Genomic DNA, 27,933 nt, shown 5'->3' with positions numbered 1-27,933 from the left:
TCCAGAGAGGTTGCCTGCGCTTCTGGGGTCACACAGCCCGGAGGAGTCAGCCCGGCCCGCGGCGCCCGGAAGCGACCCTCCGTAAACAAAGCCGTGTGTAGGCGCAGCCCCAGCCTCCAGGCTCGGAGGCCGGCCCTTGGGGGCGGGGGAGGAATGTTGTGAATGAACGCGAGGCCGCCCCGAAACTCCTCGCAAGGCCGAGCCGCGGGGTCCCCTCGCTCTGATTGGCTCATACCGCTCCGTGATGGACAGCGCCTCTCCCTGCGACCTTTTATTGGATGGCATCGAAACGACTGACGTGACGAATAACGAATGAGCGGTGGCTTCCAGGAGGCGGGTCTGCACAGGCAGCCAATGGTGGGGGAGAGGTAGGGCGGCGGGGGCGGGGCTTCGGCTGAGGAGGCAGCGGCCGCGGAGACGGCTTCATTGTTGTGAAGAGTCTTAAAGGGGCCGCGTCGCCCGGCCGGCCCGGCCGGATGGAGCCCCCGGCGGCCAAGCGCAGCCGGGGCTGCCCCGCGGGGGACGAGCCTGGGACCGGGGCCCGCCGAGGCCGCCCGGAGCCGCTGCTGGACCTCAGCGCCAAGCGGGTGGCCGAGAGCTGGGCCTTCGAGCAGGTGAGGCCCCGGCCTGCCCCAGGCCTCACACCTCGCCCCCTCCCCGGCGGCCGGCCCCACCCCCGGGCCCCGCGGCCCGCGCCTCCCCGCCCGCCGCCCCCCGGGCCCCGTGCGGGCCGCTTCTCTCCCCAGGGGGGTCACCTGCCCCGAGACCCACGCTGCTCCATCCTGCCTGCCGGCCCCCCGCTCCGCCCTCCGGGGAGAAGACCCCGGCCTCTGCAGGGCCCACACCCCCGGACCCCCGGGCTCCAGCCTCCAGGGCCCACTGTCCTCCAGATACCCCGCCTGTGGGACCGGAGGCAGGGTCACCCAGGGAAGGGCTCCGGGTCCCTCCTCCCCCTCCCCCTCTCTCCTGCCGTCCCGGAGCCAAGAGTGGGGGGCCTGGGCAGGGCACCTGGAGCCCCTACCCTGTGGCTGGTGGGTGGAACCCCGAAAGTCCCCTCTGCCTGCCTTAGTGTCCTCCGAGGAGATGGGAAGGTGCAGGGGCTCCCGGTCCCCAACAGGCGTCTTCTGGTCCGACTTGGAGGTGTTCCGTGCTGGCAGCCTCTTCCTGGGCCAGGGTGGGTGGGTTTCGGCTGACTGTGCATTGACGGGCTGATTCATGACCGGGAAATCCCTCCTTAGTCATTGCCAACCGTCAGGAGCCGAGGCACTGACTCCCCCTTCCAGAAACCTGGGCAGGGCTGGCTTCTGTGCCGTCCACCCTGTGTGACATGCCCAGAATAACCTTAACACCGTCTTCGGGGCTCCCACAGCTCTGCCTTGGCTCAGCCAGGTGCTGCGAGAACTCGGGAAAGCTTCTGGAACCCCTGGGGAGTTGCTCTCACTTTGAGGAAACTGGGGCACAGAGAGGTTGAGAAACTTGCCCAAGGTCACCCAGCCAGTGACTAGCCAGCTCAGATTGGAACACAGCCTCAAACAGCTGGTTCTGGTCCTTGGAGCCCACAGGGGACAGCAGAACAGGGAAGGGGCAGGGAAAGAAATCCCAGGGTGGAGCTGGTCTCGGGAGTCGGAGCTCCTTGGCTTAGACATCCTGAAGAGATGAGTTTGTCCCATCTCCGAGCCTCGGGTTCTGAGGCAATGGCACTGACTCAGTGCTGTGGTTTCAGCATCCTGGGTCCCTGTGAGGACAAGAAGCCATCTCCATAAGGAGCTAAACAGAGGGAAAGCTAGGACCTCGGGCCCTTGATTATTCTTACACTTGTATCTAACTTCTTGCCCCCACAATGCCCAAGCTATAGAAGGGTTTTACCTCAGACCCATGGGAAACTGGCTGTAAAAACTTCTAGAATGCTAAGTATGAGCCGGGCACTATTGTAAGTAAATACTATTGTATTGAAAGCTGTTTTGTTGCTGGGAATTTTACTGTGTTACCCAAGCTGGCCTTGAACTACTTGGCTCAAGTGCAGCCTCCCAAGTAGTTGGGGTTTCAAGGTGCACCACCATTCTGGGCTCACTGGTATACATTTTATCTTCCCATTCTGCATAGGATGGTTGGTTCTCACATTCCTACTTTAAATTTTGGAAATCTCAGATTCGGAGAGGTCAGGTGGCTTGTAAACACACAGCCAGGGTTCTATCCCCGGTTCCTAACCTGCCAGCTCTTCCCACAGGTGGAGGAGCGCTTCTCCCGGGTGCCAGAGCCAGTTCAGAAGCGCATCGTGTTCTGGTCTTTTCCACGAAGCGAGCGAGAGATCTGTATGTACTCATCACTAGGCTACCAGCCCCCGGAAGGCGAGCAGGATACCCGGGTGCCGTTCACCCGCGGGCTGCACCTGCTACAGAGTGGGGCTGTGGATCGAGTGCTACAAGTGGGTGAGTGAGGAGGTCCTGGGAGGAGGGAGGGTGCACCAGCGGCTGGGGAGTTCCCAAGCCACCTGCTCTGAGGCCCAGATGTGGCATTCTCCAGGCACAGCACTGGGGAGATAGAGGCAGGTGGTGGAGAGGTCAACCTAGGCTATACAGTAAGAGCCTGTGTCAGTAGGGGGCCGTGTACTAAAGCTAAGTATATAGTTGATGTCATGGATCAGGACTTCAGGAGACTCGGAGAGGAAGGTGAACTAGAAAGCGAGGGCAGAGAAGGACCAGGCATTGGCAGGAGGACCCAGGTAAGGGAAGAGACAGGTGGAGTAGGTCTTGGATCTTGGAGTGGGGCCTGCTAGAGGGATTGAGACATTAGTGGCAATTCTAGGACTTGGGCTTCACGCTGGGCTTGAAGACAGGACTATGAGCTGAAGGTAGACCTCAGACAGCTGAACTGAGGAATAGAAGAGTTGGGCAAACAAGGAGGAAGCAAGGTCCCAGGGAGGACTAGAGGGCCAGCCACAAGGAAGAGCCAGTTCCCGACCTCAGACAGAGGGCATCTGGGATGCATAGGTAGGAGGCCAAGAACAAATGGTGCTAAGACTGGATATGGTGGCACACACTTGTAACCCCAGTGTCAGAAGGCTGGGACCAGAAGGGTTTGAGGTCATGACCAACCTGGATGAAACAGTGAAACTCTGCTTCAAAAACCAAAACCATTCCAGTGTGGTGGCACATGCCTAAGACAGAAATAGATGGATCGCTGTGATTTCCAGACCAGCTTCATAGTAAGACCCTGTCTCAGTACTAAACAGAATGATCATAGGCCTCAGCGCAGGACCCAGGTAGAAGCCAGTCATACAAATTTGGGGACAGAGACTTTGAGGCTTAGGCAGCCGTGTCCTGGGAGAGTTTGTGATCAAAGATTTGCAGCCATGTGTAGAACAGTAGAGTGATTATAGTTGACAAAAATTTATTGTGTATTTTATAAAGAACTAAAAGGAAGAAGTTGGAAGCTTCCAAACACAGAGAAATAATCACTGTTCAAGGAGCAGGAAAAGCCAGTTACCCTGATCTGATCACCTATTGAGTTACCACATCGTATACTACAAATGTGTACAACTATTATGCGATGGAGAAAATGACAAATTAAAAACAACAAAAAACCATCAACTGAACAACAAAATAACCAAGGCTAAGACCATGAGGTGTGGGCTCAGACCTCAGACAGTGGGCCCTGGTGTTTCTTAAGTAGAAGGAAAGAAAAGGAGCGGAGAAGGCTAGGTTTGAGGAAACAGGGAGGAAGATGAGAAAAAAAGGCCTTAGACCCTAATGAGTAAGACTTTATTCTTTGCTTTCCCTGATAGCTGGTCATGGCTAAGCCATGGTAACCCTGCCTCACAGCCTTGGTGCCCCCTTTGCCTGGGCATAACCTAGCCACAGGCCCCATGGCTACCCCTGGTATGAGGAAGCCATGCCTTGCGTGACGCAGGTTGCATCAGGCTGCCCAACCAGTCGGATGAGCCTGATAGACACTCAGGACTGCCCAGGACTTGCTCCATCATCTCATTGCCCTCAAGTGCCACAGGCCTTTGGCATCTTCTCAGGAAGTTCAGAGCTTCTAAAGCTCAGTTGTAACCATAGCAACCCAAGGGTTTTCAACCCAAAGCATTTCAAACATTGTGTCTACATTGATAAACTATTTAGTGATTATTAGAATAAGGACAGAGGAGCAGAGGAGAGGGCTCATTTGGTCACCTGCCTGCTGTTCAAGCATGCGAACCTAAGTTCAGGGGTTCAGCGTCTGTAAAAGCCAGGCATGGTGTTGCATGCCTGTAACCCCAACACTAAGAAGACAGAGACAAGAGGATCTACAATACAGGGCTAGCCTAGTCAAAGGGGCTAGCTTCGTGTTCAAGGAGAGAACCTGTCTCAAAAATAAGGTGGAAAGCCACATAGTTGTGCACGCCTTTAATCCCAGCACTCAGGAGGCAGAGGCAGGAGGATCTCTGAGTTTGAGGCCGGCCTGGTTTATAGAACGAGTTCCAGGACAAACAGAGCTATATAGACAAACTTTGTCTCAAAAAACCAAAGATAAATAAACAAGGCCAAGAACAATTGAGGCACACCCCCCCAAAAAAAAGGGTTTGCTTGAGACTTAACTTTATGTCAAGCCATTCTAAATGCTTATCATGGGTAACATTCATTTGTTAAAACTGCATACGGAGATCATTGTTGCAGCATATGGACAGATGGTGAAACTGAGGCATGGATGGGTTTTCTCAGTGGGGCTGTGCATCCAGGTCTTGGGGTGATGCAGTCCCCACAGTGTATGTTTTGTCTTAGGGTTCCATCTTAGTGGGAACATCCGAGAATTGGGGGCCCCAGGAGAGCCGGAGCACCTTTACCACGTCTCCATCAGCTTTGACCGCTGCAAGATCACTTCTGTGAGCTGTGGCTGCGACAACCGAGACCTCTTCTACTGCGCCCACGTGGTGGCCCTGTCACTATACCGCATCCGTCATGCGCAGCAGGTGGAGCTGCGGCTACCCATCTCGGAGACTCTGTCGCAAATGAACCGCGATCAGCTTCAGAAGTTTGTACAGTATCTCATCAGTGCGCACCACACTGAGGTGCTGCCCACCGCCCAGCGCCTCGCTGATGAGATCCTCCTGCTGGGCTCTGAGATCAACCTGGTTCATGGTGAGTGGAGGGAAGGAGGGGCCATGAGGCAGAATGGGTACCGTTATGCCCTGCTTTGGGGGATGTCACACACCTAGAGAGAGGCACATCCTTAGGTGTGTGACCCTGAACAGTTAGTATAGGGCAGGTGTGGTGGCACAGGCCTGTCATCAGGACTGGGGAGGCTGAGGTGGATTGACACATAGTGACACCCTGTCTCATGTTGAGGGAGAGAGAGAAGTCAGGCAGTGGGCAAGAGCAGGAGGGGTCAATCTTAGTGTGAATTATCCCACAGGGTGGGGTGTCTCAGAATTCCAGGGTAAAGGCTGAAAGGTGGTGTCATGGTGAAGTATGGATGTACCCAGGAGGTGTTGTGGGGAGGGTCTGCTGCTGGTTTACTTGACTGTAGTGGTAGGAAGATAGCAGGTAGATGAGTAGTGGGTGGGAGCGGCAGTGGGCCATGGGGTGCTGAGCGGGTCCCAGGAGATTATGTCATCACCAGGGAGAACTGATGCCATGGAAGAATATAGGGTGAGCGGATAGCTGAGTGCAGTGGCTGGTGAGGGTGCTGACCACTAGAAGGGGAGGTGAGCAACTGGAGAGAGGGGTTGATGGGACCCTGTGAAAGACCAGTGGGTAGCCGGGGCTACAGAGTGGGACCCTGTCTTGAAAAAATAAAAGAAGCCAGGCAGTGGTGGTGCACGCCTTTAATCCCAGCACTTGAGAGGCAGAGGCAGTGGATCTCTGTGAGCTCAAGGCCAGCCTGGGCTACAGAGTGAGTTCTAGGACAGCCAGGGCTACACAGAGAAACCCTGTCTTGAAAAAAAGGGGGGGTGGGGAAGGCAGGCCAGTAGGTGCATACACTGGGGGCTGATGGGTAGGTGTTTGGGGTTTGAGTGAACTGGAGTAGTTCAGTGGGTAGACAGCGTGGCCGATCGATGGATAAGTGGGAAGGTGGGTGTTCTCAGTGGTCAGACAGGTAGGAGGGTGGGCAGGCGAGGTCGTAGTCCACACTCTGCAGGTGGGCGAGACAGGACCAGGGGACTCGGATGTGGGTATGCAGGAACTGGTGTGGAGGGGAGAGAGAGATAGAAACTGGCTTACTGTGGACGGGCAGTGTTCCAGGTGAGATGATGGGTGGTGCATGAGGAGATGGATAAGTGGCTGGTGTCCTGTGAAGATGAGTAAATGAATGGATACATACAGTGTTCCTTAGACTGAGTACCTGACTAAGTAAATGGAGGGGCTTGTAGTGTTTGGGACAAATGGGTGGATAGACAGATGGATGAACCAATGGACAGATTTATTTTTGGTTTTTCGAGACAAAGTTTCACTGTGTTACAGCCCTGGCTGTCATGGAACTCACTCTGTAGACCAGGCTGGCCTTGAACAGAGATCCACCCGCCTCTTCCTCCCGAGTGCCAGGACTAAAGGCGTGCGCCACCACCGCCTGGCTAAGATGTATTCATGGACAGATGAGTGAATGAGTGAGTGAGATGAGTGAATGAATGAGTGAGTGGAGCGACAGCTAGACTGGTGGTGGTGAGCTAACAGGTGGCTTGCCGGTGTGACTGACAGACGCACTGGTGGGTGTTGCTTCTGGTGGACAGAGCAGTGATTCTGGAGGCGTGGACGGGGGGGGGGGATTGACACCCTCTCTCCCACCCTACACTTGTCTGTTCACCCAGGTGCTCCGGACCCCACGGCGGGTGCAGGTACAGAGGATGCCAACTGCTGGCATCTAGACGAGGAACAGATCCAGGAGCAGGTGAAGCAGCTGCTGTCCAACGGTGGCCACTATGGGGCCAGCCAGCAGCTGCGCTCCATGTTCAGCAAGGTGCCAAGGCTGGGGCGGGCAGGGCGGAGGTCCTGTTGGGCTGTCCCTTCCTTACCGCCTGCCTCTTCACACAGGTGCGGGAGATGCTGCGGGCACGAGACTCTAATGGGGCTCGCATGCTAATCCTCATGACTGAGCAGTTCCTGCAGGACCCTCGACTGGCCCTGTGGCGGCAACAGGGTGCCGGCATGACGGACAAGTGCCGGCAGCTGTGGGATGAGCTGGGTGAGGCCTGGATCCTGGGGTGAAGCTCACACCCTGGCTCCCACTCATATTAGCCTCTGTGCCCCAATCTTCCCTCCACTTAACACTGCTGAGCACCTCCAACATGCTGGCCACCCCACTGGGTGCTGGAGCTCCCAGAGAGAACAAGACACAAAATCTGGCTCTCTGGGTGGCAGTGGCGCACGCCTTTAATCCCAGCACTCGGGAGGCAGAGGCAGACAGATCTCTGTGAGTTCGAGGCCAGTCTGGGCTACCAAGTGAGCTCCAGGACAGGCACTAAAACTACACAGAGAAACCCTGTCCAAAAAAAAAAAGAGATGATGAGACTACAAAATCTGGCTCTCCCAGGACTACTATTCAGTGGGAAGACCCATGATTAATACTACATGGTTAGAGCTGGGGATATAACCCAGTGGCAGCAGGCTTGTCTAGCAGGCATGAGACCTTGAGTTCCATCTCCAGCAAGTGTGGATAGATACGTACATGGATGGGTGGCTAGATGGGAGGATGCATGCGTGCATGGATGTTTAAGTGCTATACAGTTTTGTCCTTTGATGTCCTTGGAAGATTGCTTCCAAATCCTTTAAGACACAGACATCTGGGATGCTCAAGACCCTTATAAAAGCATACAATGTCTATAGGGAATCTATGCGTATCCTTTCTGTACAGTTTTGTTTTGGTTTTGATAAAGGGTCTGAGTGTAACCCAGGCTGACCTCAAGCTCACAGTGTTGCCAGGGATGACCCTGAGTTCCTGGTCTTTCCTCCTCTACTTCCCAGGTGTTTGGGGTCTCGCTGGTCACCCCTACAGCTGTGCCCTGTGTCAGATGATGAAAGGGAATGTGGAAAGTGGGGAAGAAACAACACTAAGACTCACTCACAAGGCACCAAACCCAGGGTTGTGACCTGGAACGGGTGGAGTTTCTTTGCCGTACTTCAGTTTCTCTCTCTTTTGAAAGTCACATTTATTTACTCTGTGTGTGGGGGCACACTACAGTGCACACATGGAGGTCAGAGGACACCTTTGTTGGGTTAGTTTCCTCCTTCCACACGTGGGTCCAAGGGTCTGAACTCAGACCATTAGTCTTGGTTACAGGCACGTTTCCCACTGGAGCCTCTCACGGCCCTGTTGTATTTCCTTACCATATGTGAGGAGACACTGAACTGCAGCCCGTGTTCAGGGTAGAACATGTGCCTAGGCTGCAGCAGTTGCATGTTAGCCTGTGTTATGTTAATGATGCTGGCCTGCATACTGAGCCTCTCTCTGCTCTTCAGGGGCTTTGTGGGTCTGTGTCATTCTGAGCCCCCACTGCAAACCAGACGAGCGGTCAGGCTGGCTGCAGCTGCTGGGCACATGGGACAAGCTAGATGTGTGCCCACTGGAAGAGGGCAACTACTCCTTCGACATGCCCGCCCTACAGCCTACTGTGACCTCCAGGACAGGTAGGTGAGGGGCCCACCACCTGTCTCCAACAGAAGCATCACCACTCACTACAGCTCAACCTTCTGTCCCAGTACTGTGTCCCAGGAGAGAGGGTAGGAGAGATGAAGGGGCCCCATGGTTGTCCTTCCAGCCAAAGAGAGCAAGTGCCAAGGGCAAACGTAATGACGTAAGGACAGTGAGGCACGGTGCCTGCTGGGCCTCCAGTTAGCAGAAGTGAGACAATGGGCAAGGAAAGGGCAGGAACCCGGCATGGGGGGAGGGCGGGACACTGCTGTGGGCGTGGGCGAGACAAACGGAGAGGGAGATGGGAGAAAAGCAAAAGAGAGATTAGAAAGAGGCAGAGAGGGGCTGGAGAGATGGCTCAACAGTTAAGAGCACTGACTGCTCTTCCAGAGGACCTGGGTTCAAATCCCAGCACCCACATGGCAGCTCACAGCTGTCTGTAACTCCAAGATCTGATACCCTCACACAGTCTATATACATGCAGTAAAACACCAAAAAAAAAAGGAGGCAGAGAGAGCAAGAGAGAGGGAACAAGAATGGCTGGCAGGGAGGGAAGAGACGTCCTCTCCTGTGTGCCAGTGCTGTGACAGATGCCAGCCCCCACTTTCCAGAATTCACATCCCTCACCTGCCTAGGGTAGAACCCTGAGTGGGTACCGGTGGGAGAAGCTGGCTACAGTTTGTCCGCCAGCACCACCATTACTACGTTGGGCACCGTCCTGCAGGCTCAGAGGATGAAGAGGAGGAGGTGACAGCCACCAGTCTCCGGCGCACAGTGTTCAGCCGAGCACTGCAGGCTGGGGAGTTGCACTGGAATGACAGCCACCTGCAGAGGATCCTGGCCAGTGATTCCTGTGGCCCGAGTCTCACTGGCAGTATGGGAGGTGACAAGCCAACCTTTGACCCTCAGGGCCACCCCATCTGGCTGGGTGAGCCTTTGCCTACTGCCTGTGCACGGGTGGATACTTTGCGTGCCCATGGTTATCCCCACAAGGCTCTGCGGCTGGCATGTGCCATCATCAACACTCTGCGGCTGCAGCGGCGACACCAGCTTGAGAACTACAAGCAGCAGAAGAAAGGTGAGTGAGGCCGCAGGCTCCGGGACCCAGTGCCCCGGGAGAGGTAGCAAAGAGGGTCTGGGTACCACCCAGCTCCCACTCAGTGTCACAGACAGAAAGGATTTTGTCCGGAGAAGCACTGTTGGTTGAAACTGAAGCACTATGTGGTTGGAGAATTCAAGGAGTCTGGTGCAGTTAGGTGGTAAAAGCCTCTTAATGCCTGAGGCCTTGGGTCTCAGTCCAAGCAACAGAAGAAAAAGAACAGAAAAGAGTAAGAATTGGGTCAGGGGCTGGAGAGATGGTTCAGAGGTTAAGAGCACTGCTTGCTCTTCCAAAGGTCCTGAGTTCAATTCCCAGCAACCACGTGGTGGCTCACAACCATCTGTAATGAGATCTGGTGCCCTCTTTTGGCATGCAGTCAAACATGCTGTATACATAATAAATAAATAAATCTTTTAAAAACGAAACAAAAAAGAAAAGAAAAAATAATAATAATTGGGTCAGACTGCTAATAGATACGTACAGCTCTTTGCCAGTTCCCAAGAAGACTCTGCAGCTTGCCACCAGAACCTCATCTGCACCTTGCCTTCACAGGGCAGGTGCCACAGAATAATGACAGCATTCCTGTTGGTCATCTGCTTTTCATGCAAGGGAGGCTGGGAAATGTAGAAGCTTCCAGATCCTGAACTAGGCAGGTTCCCACTACATGACCCTCAAGGATATACTTTTATGGTAGAAAGAGAGAAGCACAAGACTGAACTATTTGATGTACAGTTTGCTCACTTTTAAGCATGGGCAACAAATTGAGTTGTGTTTCAAATATAACAAACATTTGAAACACAGCAGAAGGGCTTGTGGGTGTGGCACCAAACCTGGTTTGGTAGATTGCTCGCCTAGGATGCATCTTATACCTCAGCACTTTATTATTTATTCATTCATTCATTCATTCATTCATTCATTCATTCATTCATTCATTCTCTGGAGCTGAGGACCAAACCCAGGGCCTTGCGCTTGCTAGGCAAGTGCTCTACCACTGAGCTAAATCCCCAACCTCACCTTAGCACTTTATAAGTCAGGTATGGTGGCCCATGCCTCTAACCCTAGCACTTAGGAAGTGGCAACAAGGGAGTCAGAACTTCAAGGTCAGAGGTCAATGTGAGACCATGTGAGAACCTGTCTCAAAAAAAAAAAAAAAAATGCTGAGCGGTGGTGGCACATGCATTTAATCCCAGCACTCAGGAGGCAGAGCCAGGCGGATCTCTGTGAGTTCCAGGCCAGCCTGGTCTACAGAGGGAGTTCCAGGACAGGCCCCAGAGCTACACAGTGAAATCCTGTCTCAAAAAAACAAAATAATAATAATAATAGTCAAATAAAAAAGCAGAGCCAGGAAATGGCTCAGTAGGTCAAGTGCTGGCTGTGCACGTGTGAGAATCTGAGTCTGAGTCTGTACATCCTGCTGCCCACATAAGAGCTGGGCATGTCGCTGTCCCCGGGGCTGGGAGTTGAAGACAGGCAGATGGCAGGGTCTCGCTGGCAGCCATTCTATCTGAGAAGGCGGGCTCCAGGACTGAAGGTTCACCAAAGAGCTCCTGTTGTTGGATAGAGGTGGCTGGAAGAAGACTCCAACCCAGAACTTGATCCTCAGTGTATGCATGGGGCATGCATACACATGTGCACATGCATACACCACGAATACACAAGCACACTGAACAAAAGGAAAGAGGCTGTGACTAGATCTGGGGACAGAAGGAAGCCACTGGCTGAGCTCTTGGCAGAGAAGCTGATGAAGTCAGAGTGTAAGGGAGGAATGGGGTCGGGAATGGAGGAGTCAGAGCTATCTCCAGGTGACCTGGGAACAGCACAGGCAGAGCTCAGAGGCCAGGGTTCATGTTCTGAGATCAGGGGAGGTCGGTGGATGAGCGGCCTTCCAGGCATTCAGGAGTTCTCATAGGGGAACTTTCGTATTGCCCGTTGAGGGGCCTCAGAGCAGTTTGAGCTTGGCTGCAGAGATGGGCAAAGGGTTAGAGCTAGGAGAAGAGCACTGCTTTGCGTGTTTGGGAAGATGGCACCGGGGGACTGGTGTGGAGTGGGAGAGAGCCTCCAGAGCTTAGTGGGTGCCTCATAGAGCCCACCTCTTCCCCTCTACAGAACTGCTCCAGAAAGGTGCTACCTGCCTCACAAGCACTGAAGGCTGGGTGGGCCATCCCCTGGATCCCATCGGCTGCCTCTGCAGGGCACTGCTGGAGGCCTGTCGACTGGAGGAGGAGCCTCACTCTCTTTACCCAGGTACCCACCCTGAGGACCCCTGCAGGAGGACCAGCACCCACTCTGGGCCAGATGTTGTCACATAGCGAACTTAGTAGCTTTGAGTGTGCACCTGCCGGGGCCAGGAGCCAGTAGGCTTAGCCTTCTCAAAATGAGGGGGCCATTGGCCAGGGCTAAGAGTTGGGACTGCTCCTAAACCTCTCCACTTCTGTCACCAAGCTTGGGGCCAGGGGTGGGGGCGGAACTAGACCTCAGCGGCCTTGGGTGTGTCTCTCCCAGACTTGGCCACAGAGAAGCGGAAGCTGGCCTACCAGCATGTGCCAGTGCCGGGGAGCCCTGGGGAGTCCTACCTGGCCCTGGCCCTGGAAGTCGCACTGCTGGGGCTAGGGCAGCAGCGGGCCCTGCCGGAGGGGCTGTATGCCCAGGACAAAGTGGTGCGCAGTGAAGAGCAGCTGCTGGCCCTGCTGGAGGAGGTGGAGCTGGACGAGCGGCTGGTCCAAGTGCTGCGCAAGCAGGCTGGGCTGCTGTTGGAAGGTGGGTCCGCCCTCGGTCAGCCCTCATAGCCCTATAGGATCATGGTCCCAAGAATAAGCCTTTGATGCTATGACCTGTCAACCCACCACATTGTAAGCCCCGCCCCATGTTCTAGCCCCGCCCATGGTCTGACCCTATTGCCTCCTTGCTAAGTCTCCCTCTATTGCTGCGGCTGCGGCTGCGGCTGCGGCTGGCGTTCCTCCTCATCCGGTAGCCTCATTCTCCTTCACCATGCACTATTGCCTAGGGACCCCTCTTTTCTCTGCTCCTCCATATGTATCTGGAGCTCAGGGACAGTGGAGACTGAGGTCACCCTGTCCCTGTAGGAGGCCCTTTCAGTGGCTTCGGAGAAGTGATTTTCCGTGAGAGCGTACCCATGCACACCTGCTGCCCGATACTTGTTCGCTGCGCTGCTGCCCCACGACCCAGATCTGGCCTTCCGCCTGGCGCTCCGAGCCATGAGGTAAGGGCAGGAGAAGGGAGTGAGGAGCTAGGAGCCACCTCCAACTGGGTCTCAGTCTGGTTAATGAGGCCCACGGCCCATACAACAGCGTGTGTTTCTCTGTTAAATGGAAATGTATAATACGGTGAACTTGAGAGTGATTCACAGCTACGGACCACAAGCGTGCTCCAAGTGTCGGCTTTTTCCTAGGAGGATTTGTCTCAGCCTACCTGAGACTCAGTGGAGACTTGGGTAGCTGGTTCCCTGCACTGGGGGCATGACTAGCAGTACCCTGCTGGCCTGGGTGTTCTAAGGTTGAGGTCGGTGCCCAGCATTGCACATGTAACATGTATGTTTTTTCTGCAGTTAATATTTCTATCATGTTTAAAATATATATACATATAGGCTAGTGGCAACATTAAGTCATTCAACAAATGCCTGTGCCCTGACTGTGGACCAAATAGAGCTTGTAAATGCAGCACAATCCAAACAGGTGGGTCTGAGGTGCCGGAAGGCCGCGGTGCACTCTGCCGTATGCAGATGGTGCCCCAGAAGATGGAGAAGAGAACAGGAGGAGGGAGGACTTGGACAGAAAGCTGCAGCTTCACATGTGGGGTTTCAAGGGAACTGGCAGAAAAATGCTTAAGGCAGTGGAGGGGAGCAGAAGGGCTGAGTGGGAGGGGTGTCCCAGGCAGAGGCCTGGGCTGCCCAGCAGAACCTCTCTTGGTTCCCTGTGGGCACACCCGCTCCCAGAGCATCTGCAGGAGTGATGTCTTCACTTTCCCTCTGTGATAGCTCATACAAAGGAAACATACCTTCTGAGCTCCTGGTGGACTGGTTGGAGCCAGCCAGAGCAGAGAATGGTGAGGGGATGATGCAGGGGGATGTCTGCATACACATAGCTCCTCCTTGTCACAAACTGATGTATTCCCAGGGCATCTAAACAATGTCTGATCCTCTGGTGAGGTTTGTTTTTGTTTTGAAGCAGTCATGTAGCCTAGGCTGGCCTCAAGCTCTCAAGGCTGACCTTGAACTCCTGGTTCTTCTCCCTCCCCCTGGGATTATAGACATGCACTACCACTCTTGGCTAAATGCATTCTTTCATTTGGTTGATTTTGTTTTTGTTTTTTGAGACAAGGTTTCTCTGTGTGCCTCTGACTGTCCTGGAACTCATTTTGTAGACCAGGCTGGCCTCAAATTCACAAAGATCTACTTGCTTCTGTCTCCCAAGTGCTGGGACTAAAGCTGTGCACTACCACACCCGTCTTAAATGCATTTTCTTAATAGCCAGGTGTGATGACACAGGCCTGTGATCCCAGCACATTGAGTCTGAGTTGGGATCTCAAGTTCTAAACCAGGTTGGACTACATAACAAGACTGGAACTCAAAACCTAGATAGTTGATGCATGGTGAGGAAGAGCAGGGGTGGTGGTGGGGACCGTGTGGGTGAGTAGAGCTGGAGAGATGATAAAGACGTGTGTGCGTTCTGTCATCTGTGATCGTCTCCCGCACCCTGAACTCTGGGAGAGTGACTGTTCGGCCGGCTAGAATATCACCTGTTGTTTGCTTGCTTTTCTCTTCTCTCTTTGTGGGTGAGGTCTTTCTGTGTTGCCAAGGCTGGTCTAAGACTTTTTTTTTCTTTTGGTTTTTCTTTTTTTTTTTTTTCCTTTGGTTTTTCGAGACAGGGTTTCTCTGTGTAGCTTTGCGTCTTTCCTGGAACTCACTCTGTAGCCCAGGCTGGCCTTGAACTCACAGAGATCTGCTTGCCTCTGCCTCCCAAGTGCTGGGATTAAAGGTGTGCGCCACCACCGCCCAGAAAGACTTTAGAGAAAAAAAAAAAACTTTCTTTTTTTAAAGTAATTATTTTTATTTTGTGCATTGGTGTCTTGCTGGCATGTATGTCTGTGTGAGGGTGTTGGATTCCCCTGAAGCTGGAGTTACAGACAGAGGTGAGCTGCCATGTGGGTGTTGGGAATTGAACCGGATCCTCTGGAAGAGCAGCTGGTGCTCTTAACTGCTGAGCCATCTCTCCAGCCCCTGGCCTGAGACTCTCAACCGTCTTGCCTTAGCTCTGGAGTGCTGCCAGGGCATGTGTGGGCCACCATGCCAGGGCCTGTTACCTGTAGCTCCTGTTCATGATGGAAGTGGTGTGGTTTTCTTCCCTGTGCCTGGCGTATTTCACTGAATGTAATGCCATCCTGTACAGACGTGGCTGCAAGTGATAGTATTGCGTTCTTTTTTTATGGCTGAATAGTATTCCTTTGTGTGCAGGCATTACATTTTCTGTAGCCATTCAACGTGTTCACCTGTGTTGACTATCATAATGTGGCCATTGCAAATTGTGGTGCAGTACACAGCAAGCATCCTGTCTCTTTGACATACTGATTTACTGTGGACATGTGCCCAGCAGTGAGATGGCTGGGTTATATGGTAGTTCTGTTTTTAGTTTCCCAAGGAACTCTGCTTTCTGTGATGGTTGTACTAATTCACATGGCAGCTGTGGATAAGCTTCTGCTGTCTGTGTGTTTTTAGGGTGGAGGACCAAATGCAGGGCCTTGTGCTTACTAGGTGACTGCTCTATACTGAGCTCAGACCCTAGCACCTCAACAAGTTCCCCTTTCTCCCCATCCTTGCCAGCATGAATAGCTTCTCTCTGGTAGTAGCCATTAAAATCCTAGGCATTTTTTGCTACATGCTGGGATGGAACCACGGCCTTTAGCAGACTCTACCAGCCGAACCTTGGCACCCCCAGCACCTCACTGGGAGATTCTAGGTAGGGACAGAGGTAGAAGTGGCAACCCCAGCTCACCCTGTGCTTGCTTCTCCCCTGTCCCAGGCTGCCTGTGCTGGAGACAACATTCCCAGCTGGAGAAGCTCACCCTAACCCGCTGGACTCCATCATGAGCAACCGCTTTCCCCGCTGGTTCATCCTCGGCCACCTGGAGACCCGCCAGTGTGAACTGGCCTCCACCATGCTGACCGCTGCCAAGGGTGAGGGCAGTGACAGCCGTCCTGGTGTCCTGGGTTCCCCTGACCCCGTCCTCTCAGTCTCATCCTTCTTCCATTTCCTACCCACTCTTATCCTTCATTTATTTATTGTTTTTTGTTTTTAACTTTCTTTCTTTTTAGATTTCACTTTTTTTGGGGGGGGGGGTTGAGGCAGGATTTCTCCGTGTAGTTTTGGTGCCTATCCTGGATCTCGCTCTATAGACCAGGCTGGCCTGGAACTCACAGAGATCCACCTGGCTCTGCCTCCCAGTGCTGAGATTAAAGGCGTGGGCCGCCACTGCCCAGCAGATTTCACTTATTTTTTATGTGTATGAATGTTTACCTGAATGTATGTCTGTGCACTATGTGTGTGCTATGCCCATGGAAGGCATCAGATCTCTTGGAACTAGAGTTACAGACAATTGTGAGCTGCCATGTGGGTACTAGGCATGGGCAGGAATCAAACTCTGGTCCTCTGCAAGAGCAGCCAGTCCTCTTAACCTCTGAGCCATCTCTCCAGCCCACTTTTGTGTTAAGATGTGGTCTCAGAATCCAAGCTGGCCTGGAATGTGCTGTGTAGCTCACAATGACCTTGAGCCTCATGTTCTACCATTCCTATTCTGCTTCTTTTACCAACTACTTTTCCCACTACTACTTGCACATCTTCTGTAAGGAACGAGCAGAATCTTTGCCCAGTGCTGGGAGGTGGCAGGCAACAAAGCTATCCCAAGTCCTGTGCTCTGTGAGGATGTATAGTCAACTAGCCAGGCCCTGGAGCTTAGCATGTGTGAAGCCCTGAGCTTCCCTAGCACCACAAAAATAAACAAATGAGCTGGGAGATGATGGCTCATTTGATAAAGCATTTGCGGCACAAGCATGAGGAGCACCTAAGTTCAGTCCCCAGATCCCATATAAAGATGGGCATAAGGCTAGGTGCACCTGCCTTTATTCCCCGCACTTGGGAGGTAGATGCAGAGGCAGGCATAGTTCAGTGAGTTTGAGGCCGTCCTGTTCTACACAGTAAGTTCCAGGCTGGCCAGAGCTACATACTAAGTCCTGGTCTCTAAAGTAAAATAAAAAAGGCTAGGTGTGATGGCATACACTTGTCAACCCAGCACTGGGGAAGTGAAGACAGAGGATTCCCAGGGTCTGCCATCTGGCCAGGCTTGGCCTAATTGTGAGCTCTATGCCAGTGAGAAATCCTGTCTCAAAAAAATGTTGGGAGAAGAAGGCTGGAGAGGTGTGTCAGTGGTTAAGAACACTGTGTGTTCCTGCAGAGGACCAGAGTTCAATTCCCACCAACTATGTATTGACTCAAAACCATCTGTAACTCCAGTTCCAGGGGACCCAACACATTCTTCTGGCCTCTGCAGGCACCAGACAAAACACCCATACACATAAAATAATAATAATAATAATAATAGATAATTTTTAAATGGTGGACAGTGCCTGAGGAATGACACTCAAGCTTGACCTCTGGCCTCTACATATACATGTGTCCACACTCAAACACACAAAACTGGCAGACCGTGAACAAAGAGATCACTGTACACAAAGAAGTACCCGTGTCACATAGTTCACTAAAGCAGGCAGCCTTGTCTTTTTCCTGTGGTGCTTGAGGTGGGATCCAGACCTTGTACAAGGTAGGCCAGCACTCTGCCACTGAGCCACACTCCTAGCTTAACCTGCCGGACACTTGAACCCAGACCCACATGAGAGCAGAGTTATGCTCGGGCTGCAGTAACACCATGGCATAAGCTGGGGCAGCTTGCGTGTGATTCTCATAGATGAGGAGGCCAGAGTCCACGTTTAGGGGTCAGGGTTAGTTGGCAGTGAGGGCACACTTGTTGGCTTACATATGCTGTCCTTCCTTAGTGGAGGCGGTGGGAGAAGGAAGGACACAGAAAGTTCTTCCTTGTCCCTGGCGGGGCGCTCAGCCCTCCCAGGGCCCCACCCTTCTGACCTCATCTCACCCAGCTGCCCTTCCCATCAAGGCTTTCCAGCACAGGAATTTGCAGAAGAAGGGAGCACAGTTTAATCCACATTGTCTTTCAGGAGCATTCGAGGCAGGGGGATATTGCCAGTGCAGAAGTCCTGAGTCTGGTTTACAGCTGTGGTGTCTGAGGGACAAGAGAAAATAGGAGACTGGGGGTGGTGCTCAGTAGTGGAGCCTAGAATCCCCCAGTAATGGACTTAGTGTAGGGTGATAACCTAGCATGTGTGCCTGGGTTCCATCCCCACCACCACAGAGTTACACTGATGAAAAGAGACCGAGTGTGACCAGAACAGAGTGATGGGGTAGAAGCACTGGGCTGTGGGTACAGCTCCTGTAGAGCCCATGGTTAACACACAAGGTCCATCCCCTAGCCCCACAAAACAGAAAATAACTAACATTCGTGCAGCCTCTTGGGGCTGCCTCTTCACAAAAGCATTGCCAAGTCCCCTGCCGCACACAGGAGGCCCTGTGTGCAGGAGTGGTGTGACAGGTCATTCCGCTCCGCTTAGCTGCTGTCCCAACTATGGCCTCTACTACTTCTTCTCTCCAGGAGATACCAAATGGCTGCATGCGGTCCTGGGTTCCGTCCAGCAAAACATCCACTCCCCGGCCCTGCTCTTCAAGTTGGCACAGGATGCCTGCAAGACAGCCACACCAGCCAGCGCACCACCAGACACCATGCTGCTGGGCATCGCGCTGGAGCTTGGCCTGCAGGTACTCTAGCTGACATCACCAGGAGGGTGCTGTGTCCTGGTAGATGAGTGGGAGCCCTGTCCCTGGGGCAAAGGCTGACATAGGAGTCACACCTCTGAGGGTGGAGTTCGAGACCAAAACTGAGGTGATAGGAGATCACTATAGGTTTGAGGCTCATGGTAGGAACCTATCTCCAGGACTGTGATTAAAGATGGAGAGGATCCAGGCGGGCTGGGCAGGGCAGGGTCTGCCAGATAGTGGAGGAGCCGCAAGAGGGGCAGAGATTACTGGTAGACTGCTTGCCTAACGCGCATGAGGCGCTGGGTCTCGGCCTCGGCACCACATAAGCCACGTGTGTTGGTGCACACCTGTGGTTCTAGTGTTCAGGAGGTGCAGGCAGGACTGGAAGTTCAGGGTCAACCCTGGCTACATAGAGTTGGAGGCCTGGAGATATTATTTGAGACCCTGTCTCAAAAATAAATAAACCCAAAAAAACAATCAAAACATCAACACAGACCATGTGCTGGGGTGTGACTCCGCAGGGCTGTAGTAGGTTATACTAGGTCCTGTATTCCATCCTCAGTATAAAATGTTTTTAACCAGAAAGGACAGAAATAGAGCCTGAGGTCGTCTCTCAGTGTCACAGCAGTTAAACTGCTCTTCCAAAGGACGCGTGTTCAGTTCCCTTTACCCACATGGCTGTAACTCCGGATCCGTAGGATCGGGTGCCCTTTCCTGTCCTCTGCTGTCACCACACAGAGGTGATGAAGGGTCACAGGTCACAGGTGGAGGCAAAACACCCATACACATTACATAGACAAATAAGTAAAATAAGGACCCACAGAGGTGGGTTCAGAGCTGAGGCTCAGGGCAGGCAGACATGGAAGAGGTCTCTTTCAGGGCAGGGGAAACCTGACTTGAGGTATGCAACTTTCCAAAAAGGGGCTGGGTGGCTCATGATAAGCAGGATTTTGAGTGAGGCCTTAAGATCATAGCAGTGGAAGTGAGTATCGATGCAGAAAGCCTCAGCCATGCCATCTTGATTAATCTTCACAGCACCACCATGCAGAAGAGTCTCTCTCTCTCTCTCTCTCTCTCTCTCTCTATCTCTCTCTCTCTCTCTCTCTTTTAAGATTTACTTATTTATTATGTACACAGAAGAGGGCACCAGATCTCATTACAGATGGTTGTGAGCCACCATGTGGGTGCTGGGAATTGAACTCAGGACCTCTAAAAGAGCAGCCAGTGCTCTGAACCTCTGAGCCATCTCTCCAGCCCTTGATTCTCTTTTTTAAGATTTGTCTTTATTTACATGCATATGTGTGCTTGTGTGTTAGTTTGCACACGTACATGCAGGTGCCCATGAAGGCCAGAGAAGAGGGCATCCCTTGGAGCTGGAGTTGGGACATGGGTGCTGGGATCTGAACTTGAGTCTTCTGGAAGAGCAGCATTTGAACCATGAGCCATCTCTCTGGCCCCAGTCTTTGTTTTACGTGGACACTGGGGATCAAACACAGGTTCTCAGGCCAGCATCCAAGTGCTGTGCTAACTGAGCTGTCTTCCCAGTCCTTCTTTTTCTTTTCTTTTTTGGTTTTTCGAGACAGGGTTTCTCTGTGTATTTTTTGTGCCCGTCCTGGGTCTCGGCTCTGTAGACCAGACTGGCCTCACAGAGATCTGCCTGGCTCTGCCTCCTGAGAGCTAGGACTTCATGCCAGGTCCATTTTTTAAAAAAAGATTTTATTTTTAATTATGTGTGAGTAGTGTGCATACATATGCACAAGGAGTGTGCTTTTGTGGATGTGTGCTCATGTGTGTGGGTGCCCTCAGAGGCTTCAGATTCCCTGGAGCTGGAGTTAAAGGTGGTTGTGAGCCTCCTGCTATGGGTGCTGGGAGCCAAACTCCCACCTCTGCAAGAGCACCAAGAACTCTTAAGCACTGAGCAACGCTCCCAGCCCTTCCTAGTCTATACTTTTAGGTCTATTTTTAAAATTTTATTTTTATTTTATGTGCTTTGGTGTTTTGCCTGCATGTATATCTGTGTGAGGATGCCAGGTCCCCTGGAACTGGAGCTACAGACAGTTGTGAGCTGCTGTGTGGTTGCTGGGAATTAAACCCAGGCCTGTGGAAGAGCAGTCAGTGTTCTTAACCACTGAGCCATCTCTCCAGCCCTATATCCCTATTTTATAGAGCCAGAAACTGAGGCCAGAGAGATGAGGGCTCTCACCCAGATCGGTTGCATTAGCTCTGTCTACAGCGTCCTCGGGCCTAAGCCATGAGCCACAGCAGGACTCTGAGGACCCACCCTCCTCTTCCCCTGCAGGTGATGCGGATGACACTGAACACAATGACTTGGCGGCGCAGAGAGATGGTTCGCTGGCTGGTTAGCTGTGCCACAGAGATTGGTGAGTACCTAGAGGGGCCACTGAGGAAACCAGACAGGCGCCGGGAAAACTGGCCCTGACTGGCATGCTGTACAGCCTTTAACCCCAGCACTCAGATGTAGGGCAGGCAGATCTATGAATTTGAGGCTAGCCTGGTCTACATAGGATGTTCCAGGACAGCTAAGGCTTCATAGTAAAAGTCTGCCTCAAAGCAAACAGATAAAAACAAAACAAAAGCTCTAGGCCTGTCTGGGAGGGAGCATCAGGCAGGAGAGATGGAGGCCCACAGTCTAGTGGTTGGCCAGGCTGAAGTGCTTAGGGGTCGGAAGGAGGCTTCAGATGCTAGCCATGCCACGGTTTCCACTCAGTCAGGCACTCTTGCTCCTTTGAACAAGGGAAAAGTTTGTATCCAGACACGGTGGTTCACCGGAACCCTGAGTAGGTTAAGTCAGGAGTGTACCCATATTGTAGACAGCCTGGGCATCTCAAGACTCCGTGGGTTAGAAGTGTGGCTCAGCAATGAGGTGATCCCTTGACAGGGACAAGATTCCTGACTGCATCTCCCCAGCACCAGTAGGAAAGGGTTGTAGCTCATCGGATAGAATGCAGGCCTAGCGTGCACTCGGCCCTGTGTCCTCTGGACATGGTGGCACATGTCTAATCCCAGCACATGGGAGGTGGGCCAGGAGGACCAGAAGGTGATCCTTAGCGACATAGCAAGTTTGAGGTGAGCCTGGACTATGAGACCTTGTTTGTTTTTAATTAATTCACTAATTCTATGTGTATGGTGCTTTGCCTGCATGTATATCTGTGTGCCACATGTGTACCTGGTATCTGTGGAGGCTAGAGGATGCCTTGGAGTCACCGATGGTTGTGAGCAGTCATGTGGGTGCTAGGAATCAAACCCAGGTCCTCTGGAAGGGCAGCCAGTGCTCTTAACCACTGAGTCATCTCTCTAGAGCCATGAGAACAGTTAGTCATGATGACCCATACCTTTCATCCCAGCTCTTGGGAGGCACTGATAGGTGGGTCTCCGAGTTTGAGGCCAAATGGGGCTGCGTAGTGAGACCCTCCCCTAAAGTGGTTCTGCATGGTGAAGATGGGAGGGTGCAGAGCTGGTGGTCACAGTGGGAAGGGAAATGGGGAGTCTCACACACACACACACTCACACACACACACATACACACTCACACTCACACACTCACACTGGCTCGCTCCATTCCCTCTGCCCACGCCCAGGCCCACCAGCGCTGATGAGCATCATGAAGAACTGGTACTCCTTGTTCACCCCGGTGGAGGCAGTCACTATCGTGGCAGTGACGGGCACCACGCACGCCACTTTACTGCGACTGCAGCTAGACACTGCCGGGCGAGAGGAGCTCTGGGCCTGTGCCCGCACCTTGGCTCTGCAGTGCGCCATGAAGGACCCCCAGAACTGCGCTTTGCCAGCCCTGACCCTGTGTGAAAAGAATCATGCAGCCTTCGAGGCTGCCTACCAGATTGTGCTGGATGCCGCCGCTGGTGGCCTGGGCCACGCCCATCTGTTCACCGTGGCGCGATACATGGAACACCGAGGCCTACCCTTGCGGGCCTACAAGCTGGCCACACTAGCCTTGGCCCAGCTCAGCATCGCCTTCAACCAGGACAGCCACCCCGCGGTCAACGACGTGCTGTGGGCCTGCTCACTCAGCCACTCGTTGGGGCGGCACGAGCTGTCAGCCATCGTCCCGCTCATCATCCGCAGCATCCATTGCGCACCTATGCTCTCCGACATCCTGCGCCGCTGGACGCTCTCGGCGCCCGGTCTGGGCCCACTGGGGGCCCGCAGGGCTACCAAGCCACTTGGGACTGACAGGGCGCCGCTTTGCCAGCTCCTGGACGCTGCAGTCGCTGCCTACATAACCACCAGCCACTCACGCCTCACTCACATCAGCCCGCGTCACTACGGTGACTTCATCGAGTTCCTGGGCAAAGCCCGAGAGACCTTCCTTCTGGCACCAGACGGGCACCTCCAGTTCGCACAGTTCTTAGAGAACCTTAAACAGACCTACAAGGGGAAGAAGAAGCTGATGTTACTGGTTCGAGAGCGGTTTGGCTGAGGGACTGCAGATAACTGGGAGCATGGGTATGCCCTGGCCTGCCTTCCTGAAGCAGGAGACCCGTGGCTACTTAAGGGTCAAGTCCCGGGATGTGGGAGGCAGGAGTGATACCATTCCAAGTGTGTGCCTAGGAGTATGCAGACAAATGGGAGATCTGAGGATCTGAAGCCATACTGCTAGCTAGAGGCCTGCAGGGGGCGTGCCTGGGCACCCCACAAGCGAGAGGCAAGCCCTGGCTCTCCCAAACTCAAAGAGTTAGCTGGGGCTTCCAGGAGAAGGGCTGGAGTCAGAACTTTCCAGAAATTAGTTCTTGAATTCAGTGTAGCAGATCCTCCAGAGCCCACCCAGGGGCCTGGGGACTTCACAGCAGGGTAGTTGGGTCCCTTGCGTTTCTTCCCTCTCCTACAGCTCAGGGGTCCTGTCCCACTGCCCTGCGCTCCCAGCCCACGCTGCCAGCACAAATCAATGCCTCACCCCACTGAAGGATATCGAGAGGCTTTGGGCCTCTGCCACATACCTCACCCCCAAACACCCTGTCCACCAGGACCTGTCTTGTCTGGGCACCGCGGTCACAGGGTCGGTGGAGACAGCTGCCTGCTGCCCGGACCCCACCACTACTAACTGGATACACAACTCAGGAACCAGGCTGCCCTCGAACCTGTAGTGGGAGGCCCAGGCAGACCGCCGGGGACTCCACCCTGTCTTCCTTTCTCTCCACACGGCTGTCTCTGTTTCCCCGTCCTTTAGTTTAGCCATTCCTGCATCTCTGTCAAGCCCAGCTGCTGACAGAGGCTCCCTGCATCCCAGGCCTTGGCCCAGGGAGGAAGAGAGGGAGAGCCTCCACCCTAGATGAACCTGTTTCTCTTGTATATTAAGGAAAAAGTTGGCATCATTTTGTAACTTTTTTTTCCTATTTATTGAATCCCATGCTGTATTCCTTTCCTTTTTAAAAAAAAAAAAATTGAACACAACTTCTTTTTAGCTTTGGGACTGAGCTGCATTGCCCCACACGGGTACCCAGGGCCAGGGCTACCCGCCTGTTCCACTAACCAAAAAAGTCAATTTTGGGTTTTGGCACAGCTTCAAGAGCAGGACAGGAGAGGCTGCTGGCTTCCTCCAGTAGCATCTGGTGACAAAAGAGCGACCTCTGGCTGGCAGCTCTGCGGCTTGACCGGCCGCGCATCACAACCCCCTGCAGATGGGGCGCTTGCAACGCCCTTAGCCAAGTGCGCCTGTTGCGCGGCCTGGACACCGCGAGAAATGGCCACCAGGGGGCGCCTGGCTGCAGGCAACGAGCTCGGGAGGTCGCGCCAGGTACGGAGTGCAGCTGGGGACGCGTGGAGCTGACGGGACTCCTGGGCCACGGTGGCGTGCCCATTGCACATCTGGGCTCCGGGTGAGCCTCCAGTTCTCAGATGGATTCATCCAGGGGACGTTGCCTTGGTTTTCTTCTCATTCTCGGGTTCTTTGTATCCTTCAGCCACTGACAGATCGGGTCATGGTCTAGGAAGGTTGGGCGGGGTTGGGGGGTGGCCGCTATGGGGCGCTGCAGCAGTGCGCGAGTTCTGGCACTAAGGGAGCTGGCAGTGACTTGGCTCGTGGTGCTCCTTTGCTCAAGGGAGCCAGTCGGAGGTGACCCTGCCTAGCAGGTCCCTCGGGTGTGCGTGAGCGGCCCCTCAGTACTTCAGGTGCCTGACCCCTGGCCCCTTGCCAGCCAGTGCATCCTGGCGTATGCAGAGCACTCTCTTAGACCGGGACATGGCCTCTGGGTTCTCAAGCTCACACATACTCCCTCCTCACGGAACTGGGCTGCAGCACAGCACAGGTTTGTCAGCCACTAATGTAGTGCTGTTAGGCTTAGTGACGCCTTCCTATCACACCTCAAACCAAAGTTCCTTCCACATTCATTCTCTAATACACCCCAGGCCTGAGTTCTCCCTCCGGTCCAGGCAGTCCCCAGGTGTCACTCAGGACCTCGACACAGCACTCTGATCAGCACCCCTCTGACCACAGAAATAAACCTACACCTTCCTGGAAGCAGGTGGGGCAGGGTTGGGGATAGGTGTGGTCAGGAGCCAGGGCGGGGCATAGCAGGGCACCTAGAATTCCAAAACTGCAGACACGGAGGGAGGACTGACTCAGGTCAGCCTGGACTACACAGAGACGCCGCCTCAAGAGAAGAAAAAAGCCAGCAGTCCACAGTGGGAGGCAGGAATGAAGAAACATCAGACCTTAAGGAATGAAGCCAGGCAGCTTTTATTTAATTGGAAAACAGACACAACATTCAATACAAGCCCCGCCTCTCTTCCTGCACCCAAGCTTCCATTTGCCCCTGCCCAGGGTGCGGAGAGGACTCTGGGTGATCTGGGAAGTGGAACTCGGCCCCGTGCCAACTAGTCTGCCTCCAGGCCGGTGTGGGGGTCGCAGCCTGGAGACTACTCCAACAAGCCACAATCCAGGGAAGGAGGAGGATCTGCTCACATCCTTGGAGGGCCTGTGGACCTGGCTCCAGCATCACTGTCAGGGGTGGGAAGCCGCAGGTCTCGGGGGGTGCTAGGCACACGGGATAGGGTCAGTGCCTTGTTGCGGAAGCTGGGAGTTGGCATTTAACGGTCCGAGGGCCTAGAGCAGCTTCCTCTTGGGTAACTGACTGCAGGGAAGGTGTGTAAGGGGTGGTGCCTGGGCCCCACTGGGCTCAGGAGAGGAAGGGCTGCAGGCCCCGAGGGAACACAACTGGCCTGCCTTTTTATGCAAGGATCACCCACTCATCCATCTGTTCTTTGTGGGAACCACAAAAATCTCAAGGTGTGGCCGTGTGGGTTGGGAGACCCAGATGCAGGCTTAGAGGAAGGGCCTGCAGCAGCTAGCTGGGCCTAGGCACAAACGCCCACCTCATTGCTCCCAGGTCCCCATTCCATCCAGGTCTCAGGTCATGGCAGACATTCTGCAGGGGTGCCAGCTCCTAGGGGGCTGGACTCCTGTTCCTGCTGAACTGAGCCAGTGCACTGGAATCAACTGTTTCAGCTCAGTAGGCACAGGAGGCGGAGCCCAGGGAGGAGGAGGCCTGCAGGGTGGGCAGCGGCGTCTGAGGAGATGGGGCCCGGTGGGGCGGAACTTAGCCACTGTGAACACGACTCACTGTGGACCTTGCTCACAAGCAGCTAAGCCCTGCTCCTCAGGACAGTTGTCATGCTGGGTTTCTCTGTCACCCGGTACCCAAGATAGGCATCGCTGGCCACAGGAGCCCCAAGGCAGAGCACAGGGTCAGTTGGAAATCCCTGGCAATGTGATTTGTGACTGCCATCAAATCCCATCGCCAGGAACCCCAGCTGGCCGCGGCACAGTGGGGGGCAGCAGGTGGGCCGGAGCGCAGCACCTATGGGAGAAAGAGGAGACAATGAGACTGGGAACATTCCTGCTTGCCTGCCTGTCTCTTGTTATTTACTTCAGGCAGGGTCTCACACAGCTGAGGCAGTTTCTGAACTGGTGATCCTCCTGCCTCCACCTCTGGAGTCTAGGATTACAGGCTCACCTCTCCACACCCAGTTTACAGGGTGCTAGGGACAGAACCAAGCTCTGCGTGCTGAACCACACCCCAGCCCTCCATCTGCTTCCAGGAGGGAAGAAGCCAACACAGGAGCATCAGTAGGGGTGAGCCAGCGGGTGCCGGGCGCCCAAGAGTGCCGCCAGCCGCAGCCCTACAGGCCGGAGGTGCCCAGAAAGTCCTAACAAGTCAAAGAGGATGCAAAGGCTTCTCAGCTGGGTTCCACTCACTGTTTCTCTCCCCACCCACAGCCCTGAGCCCAAAGAAGGCCACATGGGGCTGTGGAGAGAGGAAGGTGAGGGAGGCGGCGGTGGGGGGAGGAAGTGACCTCACCCCAGTGGGTGCCACTTCCTAGAAGCCTGAGGGGCAGAGGGCACTCCAGCACCTCCCTATGCCTCCATAGCTGTCTTCTCCACGGACCCCTCAGCTACACCCGACCCCACCCAACCCAGCACCCAAGCTGGGGGAAGCGGACCTCTCCATCCCAATACCTCAGCTAAGTTTAAGTCCCTGTTCCTCAACTTTCCCAGAGGCCTTTCAAGCCTCAGTTTCCCCATCTGTAAAGCAGACCAAGAATTGCAGTTGGCTCAAACTCATCTCCGCATTGAGTGTCGCCAAGAACAAAGGCCTGCTTTAGCAACATAATGAGTTCTAGGCCAACCTGGGCTATCATCTGAGACCCTAGTCTTGAAGAACAAAACAAAACTAACAAACCAAAAACAGAGCCCTCTACCAGGTAGGCCAGTGTTAATTCACTGAGAAGATGTTATCTGGCACTCAGTACCAGGACAGGACACAGAGTTTAGGGCCTACCCAGTGTAGAGTAGCTTTTCCTGCACGCCAGTTACAGATTTCAGGGCCAGCAAGTAAACGCACTGGCCATCAAGCCCAATGCCCTGAGCTCAAACCCCAAGAACCACAAAGTAGAAAAACATACCTCCTGCACGCGCGCGCGCGCACACACACACACACACACACACACACGTAAATTTCATTAATGTTTTTTTTTAATTCAGGGTTGGAGAGATGGCTCAGGAGTTAAGAGCAGGTTGCTGTTCTAGCAGAGGAGTTACATACATTCCCTTCCCAGAACCCACATGACAATCCCAGCTATCTATAACTCCAGTTCCAGAGCTCTGACGCTCTCTTCTGCCCTCTGTGGATACCAGGCACACATAGAGGGCACATACATACATGTAGGCAAACACTCAGGCAATAAAATAAATTCTCAGGAATGTTTAGTCCCAGCACTTGAAAGGCAAAGGAAATCAGATCTCTGTGACTTTGAGGCCAGCCTGGACTATGTAGGGCGTTTGAGACCAGCCAG

At 53.8% G+C, this 27,933-nt stretch overlaps 1 protein-coding gene across 1 annotated transcript; it reads left to right on the top strand.

Annotated features, from left to right (window-relative positions):
* The first annotated feature begins 400 nt into the window (after nucleotides 1-400).
* Zswim4 (zinc finger SWIM-type containing 4) lies at nucleotides 401-24,044 on the top strand. Its single transcript, XM_028858641.2, is given in 15 exon segments — nucleotides 401-614; nucleotides 2,228-2,429; nucleotides 4,764-5,120; nucleotides 6,788-6,936; nucleotides 7,011-7,161; nucleotides 8,436-8,603; nucleotides 9,332-9,685; nucleotides 11,813-11,950; nucleotides 12,209-12,463; nucleotides 12,790-12,848; nucleotides 12,850-12,926; nucleotides 15,742-15,896; nucleotides 18,440-18,603; nucleotides 20,903-20,984; nucleotides 22,203-24,044. Coding segments are annotated over 15 exon segments (3,309 nt in total). The 5' UTR covers nucleotides 401-476; the 3' UTR covers nucleotides 23,063-24,044.
* Nucleotides 24,045-27,933: the final 3,889 nt, after the last annotated feature.

The sequence above is a fragment of the Peromyscus leucopus genome, chromosome 5 (assembly GCF_004664715.2).
Source record: "Peromyscus leucopus breed LL Stock chromosome 5, UCI_PerLeu_2.1, whole genome shotgun sequence".
Classification (NCBI taxonomy): domain Eukaryota; kingdom Metazoa; phylum Chordata; class Mammalia; order Rodentia; family Cricetidae; genus Peromyscus; species Peromyscus leucopus.
This window is presented reverse-complemented; position numbering and strand designations above follow the sequence as displayed.